Here is a 14,936-nt window from a genome sequence, read left to right on the forward strand (position 1 = left end):
CACACGGTAACTGAACTTGTAACGAGTTCTTTTTGACGGGTAACTTCTCAATCTATGCATAGCTTCATAGCGAAGCGGTAGACACGTGCTCGCGCCGAGGAAGCTGTTACGGTAAACCTCTTTACGTAACGTATTCTGCTTCAAACAAACAAAATCATGTGGAGGAAGAATACAGCAATCGTCTGTGTACATGCCTAGTTAAACGGTCGCCATGAGCGCTCAAGAGTTCAAGAAAGAGTTCAATACTCACCCGCGTCTCCGCGTCCGGGGACCTCGTGCTTACAGCAACTTGTCACACCAATGTGACGCCGTCAGCGTCAGACACTTTCGGGGTATTAGGAGACAAAACTAATCGCTTTGAAGCAGTTGAGGTAGAGAAGTTGTTGCGCACACGATACCAAAACTCACCACTACCACCACTACCTGCAGCGAGCACCTGCGAGTAGCTTCGGAACCATTTGGAACCTCTGAACGCGGTCGGCACGTGGTCAGCACGCTCGATGCCTCATACGCCTGCCCTCCTAACCACCACGGGTGGGATGGGCGCTGCTGTCGTTTTCGAGATGTAGGATGTAGGATTGGTGGGATGGTAGGATCACGTGACCCCTCTTTGCTCGCACGTGCAAGCGGGAGGCAGAGTTCGCGCGCTATTTTATGTTGTTGTTGTGCTCGCTGTATAGTGCCACATCGTGTGTATTCTAAGCTTTGGTGACAACCAAGACATCACCAAAGACAGATTGTTTTGTGCTTGGTACCGCAGAGCCGGGCGCATGCAAAGGAGCCTGCTGTAAGCTTCCACTTCTTCCCCAAAACGAGCGAGTTGCGAAGTGCATTTGGGAAAGGAAAACCGGGGTGAAATCCTCGTTCCCATGTAAAGAACCCCCCCCCCCCAAAAAAAAAATAAAAACGCATTTTTCTAGCTAGTGGCTGCACTATACCGAATCCAGCAAGCACTTGACGGAAGAAAATTTCTTCTACACAGTTGCAGCCAGGGCCGGTGCTAGGGTGTGCCGGGCCTGTTTCACAGGATTAAGTGCATACTTGATATGTAAAAAAAATGTAATCCCTGGTTGAGGGCTTCGTGCGCGGGGCTTAAGGCAGTCGCCTTACTCGCCCCCCCCCCCCCCCCCCCCTCCTTATCGGCGGCCCTGGTTGCAACTGAAATGTTTAGTATGTATGACACCCAATTAGCCCAACCTTCCTGCTCTGTGTTCAGCAAGTTGTCGACCCGAAAAACGGTAATACATGGGTAACCAGAATTGAACGAAAACCTTTTTTCTTTGTCCCGGAGCGGCGACCACTCAGCTCATACCAAGACAACTCATACCTGGACAACTCATAGCACATTCAACTCATTACAGGGCAACTCATACCACATTCAACTTTTTCTTTCTTTTTTTGCGGGAAGAGGGGTTGTTTTCGGGATTAGCTTTTCAAACCCCAAACTCATGTTACGCCCGGAAATGCCATCAGGAAAAAAGAAAAATCACAGAACTTCACTGATGCTGAAGGAAATATAAGAATTCCATAAATGACATTTACCGAAGCGCACTGAAAGATAGTTAAACTGCACTACAATGGTTATTGAAGATCGGGAATTTTCAAATGAAATGAAATCAAAATTGTCCCACATTTCCGTCGTTGTATGGAATACTTCTGAGTTTGTGTGTGCGTGTGCTTGTTTTTTTATTTTCTTTTTTCAGCTGGTTGCATTTATAGGAGGCAACCAGCTAGTTGGTGATGTTAATAAATTTTCTTATGATAGGGGGCCTATCCCTGGATGACCTCAATTGTGGCCAGGTCGAGAAACCGTTCCTGGAGAATCGGACCAATTTACTCGACATGGAGGCTGTTGTTTAGTTCCTCCCACCATTCTACTAAAGTTCTACAAGTCTGCCTGACCATCATGAAGAATGGGTTGCTAGTCCCTGGCTGGCGCATGGTGCCCCAACGCATCGCGAAAACAACGCCTGGAGAAACGTGTCAATGGACACCTTGCGTATAGCATTGTAATGGGCTACAATACGGATTGAGCCCATTGACCACATATTTAAAGTGTTCCGTGTGACAATGGAAATGTGGGACATTCTCGATTTGGCTTTTTTAGAATGCGTTGGCAACTGTCATCTGTAGGACTGCTATATTTCCTTCAGTATAAGTCACATTCTGCTACATTTTTTTTTCCTGATATGGTCTTTCCCTGTGTGACTTGAATATGAATGGTACAAAAAAGCTTCTGCCGTAATCAACACCCTTTCCCGCAAGACAAAAAATAAAATAAAATATTTCCCGCAAAAAACAAAACAAAAAAACACAGTTAAGTGTGGTATGAGTTGTCTTGGTATGAGTTGTCCTGGTATGAATTGTCTTGGTATGAGTTGTCCTGGTACGAGTTGTCCTGGTATGAGTTGTCTGGTATGAGTTGTCTCTATATCAGCTGGGGTAGAGCCCCGGAACAAAACCAAAAAATAGCCCTAGAAGGTTTTAGGTAGAGCGTTGGGACACTCGAGGTTACCAAAAAGCAATGTCACGTAGCACCTTGTAAGGTGAAACAGGTCTTAGATTCACACGCAGTCGGTGTGCTTACACTGCCGTTCGGTGCTTTAGAGTTGTAAGTGTTGTTTTACTGGTCCTCAGATGCACTGTAACCAACAAGCTCACATAACCACCTTAGATTGTATAATCTCTACCATTTTTAATTTTCCTGGTGACGCTGCTCCAGAGCATTTCTTGTATCTCACATCTCCAATCTTAAATCTTTAAATCTCCAATCGGATGGCAGCACACACCTTACTTTGAATAAGGCTAAAATCTGGTCAGGTTGGCTATTCATTTTAAAATCGATAAAACCCCTATGCTGTGTAAAAAGGGACAAAGGACGATACAAATAATGACACGCAACAGTCGTTGTGTTCCGTTACTTGTATTCTCCTTTGCCCCTTTTTACCCAGCACTGGGGTTTTATCAATTTCGAAACACTTTACTTCTTTTAGACTTTTTTTTTCTGTTTATTCTTTCAGAAATCCCAAAACTTGGTGCAACCTTTTCTTTAGAACCAAAGTGATTGCTCAGAAAATATTATGAGTAGCATATAGCTAAGAATAAAAAGTCCATGTTGACAAAGCTGTCTGGTGTCGATGTTCAACTTTATTACAGAAAAGAATGAAAAGGTGATCAGAACCTCCCACCCCCCCCTGGTCTGCTTCAATTGCAACCATGTGCACAGCGTGGTACGAAACCAGTTCTCCGATAATATCATAGATGGTGCCTGTGCTGACATCACAGCCTCACAGCCGGAACCAGTATGAACCATTATTGTTTTACTCCGGAGCTGAACCATTATTCTTGAACCGGTACGAAAAGCGGAGCGAACCCTGGTGTTGAGTGAGTAGGGGACAAGTTGGCATGTGCCTCGCACCAACAGAGAAAAACATATACTATTTCGCTGGATGTTCGGGAGTGGTATATCGGCATATATTTTTCTTTTTTTAAGCAGTCAACCTGGGAGTGGGGCCTTGGTTCAGCAAAAAATGACCTGACAACAAAATGAAAAGCTACGTGCCCACGCACGAAATGGGCTGGCAAACGCCGTGGTCACTGCAAAGAAGTGAGAGCCTTGCTTACAACCTTTAAAAATTGCTCATGATGTCCCCTGCTCCAAGCTGAAGTTTGTATGTCTAGAATATGTTTCTGACAGGGGGCATCACTATACACGTCTGCACACCCGATAATAGAACAAAGTTGACTGAACAACCTCGCAACTTGTAAGAGGTTCCACAATGCTCCTCCATATCGGAACAAGGTCCTAATACAATAGATCGAGTGACGAAACCTGACAATTCATGAAAATGGTTTTATTTTCATGTCTTACTTCCTCCACCGCACCTGAGTTGTGCTGAAGGTAAAATTATACCTCTGGTGTAAAGAAAGCATGATAAAGCAATATTCACAATATATGCACCATGCAATGGACAATTCCAGTAGGTACTTCTCGCTCGCTCCAAAATCCTTGGCTCTAGGTTTGTCATCAATGCAAACTCAGCCTACCTTTAAATATTATTATCAGTTACAGTCAAACCTCGTTATAACCAGACGTTATACAACGAAATTCACAGTACAGCGAAATAATTTGCATTCCCTGCCGCAACTGGATGCCATATTTTGGTAGGCGCGATACAACAAACTATTCAGTACAACGAAAGAAATAATATTCCCCGTTAGTCTCGTTATATCGAGGTTCGACTGTATTACATTTTTCTTCATTTGAAAAATCCATAAAGGGTTTTTAACAGCTGTGTCATTGAACCTTAAAAACAGCTAGTCAACAAATGTAACCAGTACAGTGGCAGATCCAGGGGGATTGCCCTCCCAAGTCACCAGGTTAAACATTAAGTTTCCCCCTCTCTCCCCCCCTCCCCCCAAAAAAAGTGAGGACCTGGATCTGCCCCTGAACCTGTATATGTATATCACATTTTTGTGGTTAAATTCCCAATTAGTTTCATCTGTCTGTACTTTTAGGGCACACATAATGTAATTTCAAAGCTATCACTTCTGCCTGTTGCATATTTTTGCACACCTGCTGACAAATGGCTGTGGTAAATGCAATAGCCTACTGGATCACTTAGGTCCAACTTTTGCATCTTGAGTATTTCATTTCCTGGGAAACACATCCTTGCGGGGTCATAACAATAGCTGTTTTACTAAATATGTGGTGTGACTTGCACAACATAGATTAAGTAAATTGAACTTTGCAATTTTTTTTTGTGACTCAACCACACGGCAACCTACTTCTTTCGATTATTATTTGGGACTGACATGGATTGTGAGCACTGTCCGGCTCAACCGTGTCATGGCGTACATTTCTTATCAACATGCTTTTATGCAGGTACATTGAGTCTGAAGGGCAAACGACACGCTCCGCATTAAAAGTAGTACTTTCGTTAAGCGTAAAATACTGTACAATGCACATAGTACATATGGTCACAATAGGACAGTACCTCACTATCTGTACAAGTGAAGAACAGTATTGATATTAAGGTGAGCTCTGAGACAAAGAATGGTTCAGTGTTTTTCTTCCCAATGAATGATTGTTTACAAAGTGATACCATTCTGCCTACCTATCTCAAAAGAAACGCACTGCAAGTTGCTTGCACGGCGTGACACAAAGGATTTCAGCAGATCGCTACATTTAACCTAAGAAACAAAGTTGTTCATGTTTGCCCTCACCTATACTACAACACATCTTCGGCAATCTGCACCGAAAGGGGCCATGAACACTGCTTCTACAGCCTAATACTGAAACAAGCCGCGGCTCACGAGTGACCTCAAGAAATAATACAGTTTTTATCAGGCTGACCTTTCTTTTCCCCCGAATTGGTCCTTGTTCGCTGCCTTGCCACAGCCAATGCATCACTGCTCACATACGAAATGCGCGCACCACCGTACGCCCTACGCTGTGGGAGCTCGTAGGGAAAATCGTCCGAACTGGAACTCGAACAAGTACTGCACGCGTCGTCGCCGTAATCTACATGTTGTTCGTGACCCACTTGTCTCTGACAGCACTTCGAAGACGATGCACCGTCGTGGCTGCGTCCACCGTAACTTTTGCTGCGTCGCATTCGATGAGATTTCGGCTGAGAATGCACGGTGACCCGAGTGTCATCGTAGCCCTCGCTCGAACTGGAGTCGTCGTCGTCACGACGCCGTCGAGACCGCCGCGACCTCGGCGCTCGCCTCGTTTCAACGTCGCTCTCGGGATGACCCAGACTCGGATCAAAGCGTACGGACATCTTCTGCGGAGTAGGCTGTGCAACGGGCGTACTAGTAGAGTCCGGTAAACCGATTGCGTCTTGCACGTCGCAAGACGCCTGTCCTTGACTCAGGTTCGGCATTGAGAAGTGGGACCCCGATAAACGGTGGCTGCTCGAACGACTAAAAGGCCCATTCTGAATTTCTTCGACGACTTCCACAAATACCTCGGAACTCGCGAGAAGGGCACCTAGCCGTAGGTCCGACATGTTAATTGGTTCTCGGCGTCTAGCACTGGATGGCGTAGAGGCGGAAACTTCGCCGCTGGCTGTCACTGGGACGACGCTCTGGTTGTAGTAAAGAACTTGTCGGTCCGTGGCTTGATGGTGGCATCCATTTGTCCTCATCTGTTCGCCTTGGCTTATGATTCCTCGCACTAGCTGAGAGGGCGAGGGCATAGGCAACATCGGCATTATTTCGGAGGAGTACCTCGAGGGTGAGTTGTGCGCCTGGTGCGTAGGGGAATGTGAAGCGAAACCCTGCGGGGTTTGTTGACGGGACGGCAAGATAGAACCTTCCGCGCTGCTTGAAAAGACCGTCTTCTGACGAGCACCATGCATGGGAGGAGGAGCTGCAGAATGCTGCGGTGGCGATCCATAAGACCGTCCGAGGTTGGCTGACGTGAAACGCTTTGGGGACGGTGCCGCTGAGGACGACTGCATCGGAAGACCCGACGCATATGGAGGAGTTGGTGAGCTTTGAAGTGACGACGGTATCCTCCTGTTGAGATTTGGTGATACGGGAAGTAACCCCGCTTGCCTGGGTGGAGTCTGGCAAAGAGACGTCCCGTATGGCCTCGACCGTGCAAGAGGAGATTCTGAAACCAACCCTGGAGATTTATTAAGCGGGCCATTCTTATGCGTTGCCCCTTCTGTGCTTTGGGCACTTCCAGGCGACCGACACGACCTTTCTTGCAGAGCACACGGACTGGTCCGCACTGGAGGAAGGGGACTAAATCGCGAAGACGATGATTCCGAAAGATCTGTTCGTCGGGGTGTGCGCGGCGAATCGGTGGTGCAAACCGTCACTGTTGTGTCCGAGTTGCCTCGCGATGACGTTGAATCGAATGAGTGCTGGTGAACGGATTCGGGTGTCGGACTCGGTGGGTCGTCGTCCGGTGGAGGGCTAGTGGCTGGCAACGGGGGAGGCGTAGCGTAACTTCGGGTACCGGCTGTCTGCTTCCGGTACGCAAAAGGGCTCTGCTGTGGACTCCCTCGTGGGCTGGATTTTGTTGGGGTGTTCGTGATTGCTAGCTGTGGTGCAGTGGGTGGATTAATCGTTTTCTTGTTGGTTGGAGAGCTGCTTCGCCTCGTAGTCGTTTTCGGATCAGCTGCAGTGATATAAGGTACAGTCAGAAAAATCTTCAATCTTTTACACAGTTGTTGCTAATGGTGTCAGTAAACTTACATTTGCTACAATGTAAGGAGCAGTAGATTAGTCCTCTTCGTGGCAGGAAAGGCCTCCCAAGTAAGGACTGCGTACAGGTGGCACAGCGGAAGCAAGCGTCAGTGGCATGCCAGTGTTGTCCCTCGTGAGACATTTGGCCCTGGTCCACGCCAACAGGTTCACCACACGTATCGCAGTACTCGGCAAATAGGGCATCGAAACAGTGGAGACAGAATGGCCGTCCATCGCGCATGATGTAGCGCTGACCGCCCAGCTGGCGGTCACACTCGAAACAGGCGAAGTGGCGCATGTGCCAAGCTTGCCCTTCTGCCTCCGTGCACTCGTCAGCGAAGATGATCTGCGGACATGTTGGTTATGTAAACAAAGTGAACCAGCTTGTCTTCGCTTCAATGCAGTGCAATCCCGAAAATTCGGACTCTAAGGGGACCAAAGATTTGTTCGAATGAAGCCAAGTTCGAACTAAAGCGAGCCACTCTACCCAAGAGTACCCAATCTTTGCAAAAAGTGTACAATTTTTATATATACTTCTTGAATGTCATGTTCTTGTTCTATTACAACTGAGTCCTGGCTTGGGCTCCTTCACTCTCTCTGCTGCTGGCATGCCAACGATACAATTTTGTGATAATTCTACTGCTGTTCCACAAAATTGCTCTACAAAAACCAACATTATCGCAGCAATGTTCACGGTTATTAAGTTATTATTAATTAATTGGTGCTCTAGATACACCACATACGGTCAAAGAGTGATTCTCCGTTGCTGCATCATGTAGCTTTTTCCAAAAGTAATTATACGATCAGTTTAACTGCTGTTGTTCTATGGGTTGAGCCAACGGAAAACAAGATCATCTCAAGCAATCTGGTCATGCAGTTTTTGTGTGCGCGTGTGTGTGTATATGTAAGTGCAGTTATGTGCACTGGCTTGCTGCTGAATGTTCTTTTACCTCGTCACATGCGGAGCAGCGTGGCTTAAGGCTCTCTGCGTGATGCCTTCCGCAGTAGAGCTTCCCGTCCCTGTAGAAGTAGATGAGGTCTACAAGGAGCTCGCTGCAGGTATAGCAGGTGAAACAGGCCGGATGCCAGCCGCAGTTGGGGCCTGCCCGAGATGCCAGTACGCACATGTCTGCCCCTTGCAAGGGCTCCTCACACTGCACAACGGAAAGAAAGACACCATGTTTATTCCAAGTTCGAGTTACACAACAAGGGAAACGCTGGCCGCAACAGAGCAGACTAGACTACGTTTCTTTTTTTCCAAGCGGGTGCCATGAGAAACCAGAGGGCTGATGCGGGGTAGTTGGTAACATTGCATAATGCAGCAAGAGACAGGACCGAGGGTACAACATGAAAAACAGAAAACGACTGCAGACTAACAATTAACGCTCAGTGAAAAAAAACGGTGCCATGAGGAAAGGGAGAACATGACCCTCATCCACCACGGCCCTGCTTGAAATAGGTGTATTCGCATCTGCGCGGATATTATAGGCATCCGCACTACTGCATTCGTAGGAAATGCCTACGTAATGAAAATGTTAACTAACGTGTTAAGTGACAGTATTTTTTTACTTCTGAACATGCGAACTGTTTAGGAACATTACATGATCCATAGTCGTCTAATAATATCTATTAACTACACAGCCATCCAAAGGATGACACGTTTAGAACGTCGACAGAGTCACTCGCGCGCTTACTTGCGGATAGCGAAACAGGAAATAACGCGCGCCGCGGAGGCACGCGAACTTGCCAACATTCGATTTCCATATCTGCAAGTCAACATGTCGCGCGGATCTTCGGTTATTGCCGCAACCCGCTCGCATCTAGTCACGTGTATGTTAACGATAAACATATTCATGCAGTTGAAACAGAAGCTTCAACTCTGAAGCCGCCGACATTTCGAATAGCCCAGCAGGAGCGCAGTCTCTGATCGAAATATCAGCGATATCCATGCTGTGAACGTCAAAAGCAATTAAAAGCAAACCGCGAAGCCAGTAAGGAGCCTACCGTAGTCGACGCAGTTCACGCAATCCATATGTCCGTTCAACCCGCATTGTACTCTGTATTCGCGAACACAAACGGGCTTCACCACACAGCACACCAGAGCTTCAAGTTCCACTCCACGTCGTCGGAGTACACAATGCCTGAGAGGCGCGGCTCGTCGAAAGCTTCTCCCCCATACAGTCGGCCCATGAGTCATAGCTGTCGGTGGTCGTTATATTTTGCTCCCCCATAAACCGGGAAGTCGGCGGGATGAAGGCAGGAAAATGTAGGGAAGCGCTTTGTCATCATCGAACGCCTGTTGCAGCGCTGCGTACGGTAGGTGATTGTTGCGCCTCGCTGCATTAATGACTGTGTGTACGACGGTTCTTTCTAACAAAGGCGGAAAGTGAAGTGACAAGTCCCAATCCCCACGTATTTTCCCAACGAAAACGAAAGTGGAGAGAAGGCTCACATTCTGGCAGACGACAGGCACAGGTAGCTCGACGGGGAGCTGCCGGACGGTTCCTCTGCCGAGGGCCTCGCGCTTACGCTGTGCCGAGAAGAGGCGCAGCTCGCGGCGTTCCTCCTCGGAGAGCCCGTTGCAGTAGCGCACCTCGGAGTCATGCGGCGGAAGTTGATGCAGCAGCTGACGGATACGGTACTTCTCTCCCACACTGTTCACGTACGGTACTTTGGCCTCGGGCAACGACGAGAAGTACAAGTGCACCTGCAAGTAACATCATTCTATGATTACATCATTGACAGAAGAAACGAAGACGTTGATCACGCAAATTCCAGGGCCGTTTGCTTTGCAGGACACTAAACGCAATAACAAACACCACAGAGAGCAAAACATCAAACTATACGGATGAAGCCACACTGTGCTGTGGACACGCGAAATCTTCGCAATGTCCACATTCTGCCGCTTGTGCAGCGTGCCAGATGTCTCCTTGTGGCAGTGCTCCAGGAGGAGTTGACGTCGAGCGCTGAAGAGTGCTTCGGTGCCCGGTGGGGAGGACTGTCCTACCTTGACACTCTGGGAGGCCTTGTTTTCTTCCGCGACTTCCGGCCGTGAACGTTATTGTGAACATCATTGCACATACCACTGATCATACCACATACCATTTGTAGATATCTGTCACCTGTCACCTCCTCTCGCCTGTATATAAACATTTGGAAGTGAGCCTAGGCCACCCATGAATAATTTTTTCCCACAACATCAAACCAAAACCGAGACCAATACGCAGAACATATGCAAAATACGACGTTCCAAAGCACGAGTAGGTTACGCAATAAGCCTGTTGATGATTAAGTATCGTAACAATAAAAGCAACACAATCCGGGTGAGGATCCCTCTCTGAGACCAGCGTTCAGTGTGCGGAGATGGGCGGTTTTGCGATACTTTCGCTTAAGTCGAACTGTATAGCGTATATCAAACTTTTTCACGGTCTCGTTGACTTCGCTATAAAGAGGCTTTAATGTATATATTTGGCGTACACCTCAAAATGTACTATGACGTTGAGCAAAACAAAAATGCCAGCGCCTTCCGCATGTTCATGACATTCCACTCAGGAACCTCTAAACATTTTGTATCATTTTCTTTTCCCGCTTCCTGGATGGATAGATGACGTCGTGACATCAGGCTAATAGCCGATAAAGAATCAGCTACAGAGGAGTCACCAGGCATTCTCCATAAAGAGATGCGCAGTAAAAGAGGACAAGAAAGAACATGTCTGTCTACAAGTGGGCTATCGGATGAAGCGACTTTAGATAAAATACATGGTCATTTACAATCGTCCATCAGCCCTATTCGCCCTATATATTTTTTTTCGTCAACATCCATCAGCCAGCACAGATGACATAACCAGCGGGAGCCCCGCGTCGAAGCCCAGTTGCCATGGTGTGCAGGAGTGAAAGCGACACTGCTGTCCATGAAGATTTTAGCGGGTGAGAGAGGATGCAGCTCCCTTCTAGCCAAACGTGTTCCTTAGTCTTCCTCGTTCATTCATTACCTTTCATCGATGGGCCGGTGCGGGAGACACAGTCAGCTCTCTCGTCTCCAGAAACTTATTTACAATGACATCTGTTTCATTAAGTGATGGTATTACTTGGTCATCACATTGTTCTTATTACATATTACAAGTCTCTTACAGGGTCCTAGAGAGTCCTATGTAGTGTTTGAAGCGCGTACAGTACACGAAAGCGACGTGATTACCACTTCATCTCGTAATGCACTACCGGTCAGTGACGTTGCCAGAAAGGGAGGGGGGGGGGGGGTGAACCCCCATTCCCCCCACCGAAATTGTACCTTTCGTAGTGCATTTGGAGAAGGGAAACGAGGCGAGGGTGAAATCCTCCACCCCCATGTAAAGTCTCGATAGAACCCCTCCTGAAATATTTTTCTGGCTGTACGCCACTGCTACCGGTGATGGCAATTACAGTTTGCGCAAAATCTATGCGGATGAATAATTCAGTGGATAGATGTTTCTTCTCTCATTATTATCTTATCATGGAGAGATGAGAGCGGTACGTATGCGTAATCCAAATAAGCAACCATAGATAAGATTAAGTAGTCCACATCTCAGCACGCGGGCATATTCTCCTTTGCACCTTTCAAAACTGAGTATGGCACTTTTCCCGCGACGCACCGGAGACCACCAACTGTTTTTATTTTTTTTTATTTTTTTTCGCAAAGTCGTTGGTGCGATTCATCCATCATCCACATTCCGAAACCCGTCACGTCTCGTGCTTTTTCCTTTTCCATCAAAATCGCCGCTGCTGTTGGTGATAATGGTTCAAAAACTCAACTCGTCCGTCTTCAGAAGGATGTACGGTAGAAAGTTCAGTCACACACAAAAGTCCTTACGGCTTAAACGTCCTTGTCAAGAAGATGATTCTTGATTTTTGCCTACTTTTATCATTGTTTTGAAGGCAGTCGCGAAAACCTTCCAAGCGCATCACGTAAGAAGCCTCGTTGACGGTGAAGCAATCTCGTGCATCTTAGTGGCATAATCTTTATTTAGTCTATGTCGAAAAATGTACGGAAAGCGGGACTGTGAGGGCAAGCCCTGTAGTACAGTCCCAACACAGTTGACGAATTAACAGCTAAAAAAAAACAGTTTAGTTGTGATTAAGATATTGTTAAAACGATATACGATTTAAAAAAAAAAACTAAAATAAAAGTACATAGGGAGTTACCCGACAACTAACACACTGATAAGTTACTAAAGAACTAAGGAACACACGGGGAGTTACCCGACAATAAACAGACTGGTAAGTAAGTTATTGAGCAGCCTTACGAGCATAGCAGCCTTATACAGTTGTTGAGAAAAACAGTTTTAACCAAAACATCGTACGTTATCTTTTAATTCAGTGATGATGGGGCATTATGCTGGGACGGTGTAAGAAACTGCGTAACTGATACTTAAAGTGGGGAAAAGATGTTAGGGACCGTATATGATAGGGGGGGGGGGGCAATGAATTCCAGACATGGGATCCGAAATAACTCATTGAATAAATCCCGTAATTCGTTCGAGGTTGAGGTACCTGTAGCATACCAGGTTCGCACCGCAGCGAATAAGGCTTTTGTAGATGTGTGATTGAAATAAGATTATCTGAGATCATGCCGTTGGCATAATCTGTAGATTAGGATGGCAACTTTGTATTTCAGTAAATTGTATATGCTCTGGATAGACAGACACTGGAATGCAAATGAGATACTATCGCGGGGATGTGCGAACATCATTATGCGCATTGCTCTCTTCTGAGCGTGGAGCAGAGGAAGCAGGCTGGATGAATAAGTGAGCCCATAAACTTCCAGGGCATAAAAAATATGCGATTGGACTAGAGCATGGAAAACCATTAGGAGACAAGTGACGGGGACCAGGTAACGAATTCGTGAAAGAGCATAGAGGCCGCTGGTGACCTTGAAACGCACAAACTGGATATGGTTAGTCCACGATAGATGTTCATCCCAGATAACCCCCAAGAATTTCACGGATGTCGTTCTTGACAGGGAATTAATTTCGATCAAGCGAGTCGCCAAAAGTTGTGTTGCACATCATACTAAAATACCGACTAGTTTGCAATTCAAAGCACAACTCAACTGCCTTCCGCCAGAGGAGAACCCGCGGACAGTAGTATTGATGGGTATGAAGCACTAGCATGAGCCACTCTGCAATCTTTGCTCTCAGCGATTGTATGCGCATCAGGGTTCGTTTGATTAAAGCGCCACTCCGGAGTCATTCAAGAGTATAGCACTTATGGTGGTGTTCAAAATCTTACCTAAAATATGTCATTACAACCTACACAATTTATTGCACATTGTGTTCGCGTAAAACATTGTGTCTATACAGGGTGCTTTTTATTCGTTACAGATTTTTTATTTGAAGAAAATTCTGAAACAAGCAAATACGTTGAAATATCCATCGCAGGATTTCGCTATGCAAATAAGCCGACACCACCAGGAGGACAACGCTCATTCACGTTGGATGACCACGTGCTTTGCAGCGACTGAGATACAGTTGTTGACGTAATCTTTCGACGCTTCGCGTACGACGTCGTAGGTCGTTTCTCCGAAGTCTCAGTGCACGGCATTTGTATTGAGTGAAAGTTAGCATCGTTATCACGACGTTGAGGGTGGCCAGCAGTACGAGGCTACCTTCGCGAACCTGTCTGTTTTATTGTAAGAAGAACATCGGACAAAGTTAACTACTGGGGTCCAAATAAGTTTTCAGACGACGTACAGAAACAGCAGTCGCGTGATTTGCTAAAGGTTCGGCCGCCGATCGTGTGTGCCGGCATTTTTGCGATCAATGAATATTGATGTTTGCAATGACGTGTCACCAGGAGACATTTCCTCCAGTCGTCTCGTAGTGTCGTCCACGTCTGTGACCCGAGAAACGAACACTCCCGCGCGTGACAACGTCATCTACCCGTAGCGAAACCGCAACTACGAAGTATATTATCTGCCGGTTCATTCAGCAGTTGGCACAAATACGAAATAAAACAACCACTTTCCTAGTCATTTCTTGTTTACCCATTATTTTGAAGTGTTATATAATGTGTAAATGGGGGCAATCACCATCAATATCAATGTGTCATGCCCCTTTGCGTAACTCAGTCAGGCTCAAGTGCTGCTGGTATTCCCACTCCGGTGCCTTTTCATGAACCGTCGTTGTTTAATCGAATGAGCAAGCAAATGCTCGCCCCCCACAGGCGGGCACTGGCAACGCCACCTAGAAACCTAATCGCTTGAGCGACGTGGAATAATAATTAAGAGTCCGCCAATCACGACAGTGCTTTCAGCGGCCGTAGCTATGGAAACGGGCTGCCGTCAGCCGTATGGGCAGCCACTGGAAACCACAGTAAGCCAGGGTTTCAAAATAGTCTGCGGCAATTGGCTGACATCTTGGCTGGCCGCTGCGATTGGCGGGCTTTATCAGTCTACGTGTGAAGGAGTGAGAGGAGGCCTTCTGTACTTAGGTGGCGTTGGCGTTGTCGACGGGCAGTATTACAAAGCCTGAACTTTTTCATGTTCAAGTGACAGGGTCGGAAGAGCCCACATTCCTGTTGGTTTTCACTATAAAGCATGGGACAGCAATAAACACAGCGATAAATATGCATGTAAAGCACTCGTTTGATAACATGTAGCGCAAGTGTCGTAGGCTTTAAAAGACAAGTGCACATAGACCGTGCTGACAAGGATTTATCGGTGCAGCGTCAACACTTCATCTTTGTCACATATCTTT

General features: G+C 46.7%; 1 protein-coding gene across 4 annotated transcripts in view; it reads right to left on the reverse strand.

Annotated features, from left to right (window-relative positions):
• Positions 1 to 3,833: 3,833 nt before the first annotated feature.
• Positions 3,834 to 14,936, reverse strand: part of LOC135400732 (protein prickle-like) — a 239,828-nt gene continuing 228,725 nt past the window's right edge. For all 4 annotated transcript variants that reach the window (XM_064632606.1, XM_064632605.1, XM_064632607.1 and 1 more), the window contains 4 exons: positions 9,659 to 9,913; positions 8,157 to 8,360; positions 7,216 to 7,552; positions 3,834 to 7,138 (listed from right to left, as the gene is read on the reverse strand). In XM_064632606.1, coding sequence (XP_064488676.1) covers positions 5,325 to 7,138; positions 7,216 to 7,552; positions 8,157 to 8,360; positions 9,659 to 9,913 — 2,610 coding nt within the window. In that variant the 3' untranslated portion in view covers positions 3,834 to 5,324. The remainder of the gene's footprint in view (positions 7,139 to 7,215; positions 7,553 to 8,156; positions 8,361 to 9,658; positions 9,914 to 14,936) is intronic.

The sequence above is a fragment of the Ornithodoros turicata genome, chromosome 7 (assembly GCF_037126465.1).
Source record: "Ornithodoros turicata isolate Travis chromosome 7, ASM3712646v1, whole genome shotgun sequence".
Classification (NCBI taxonomy): domain Eukaryota; kingdom Metazoa; phylum Arthropoda; class Arachnida; order Ixodida; family Argasidae; genus Ornithodoros; species Ornithodoros turicata.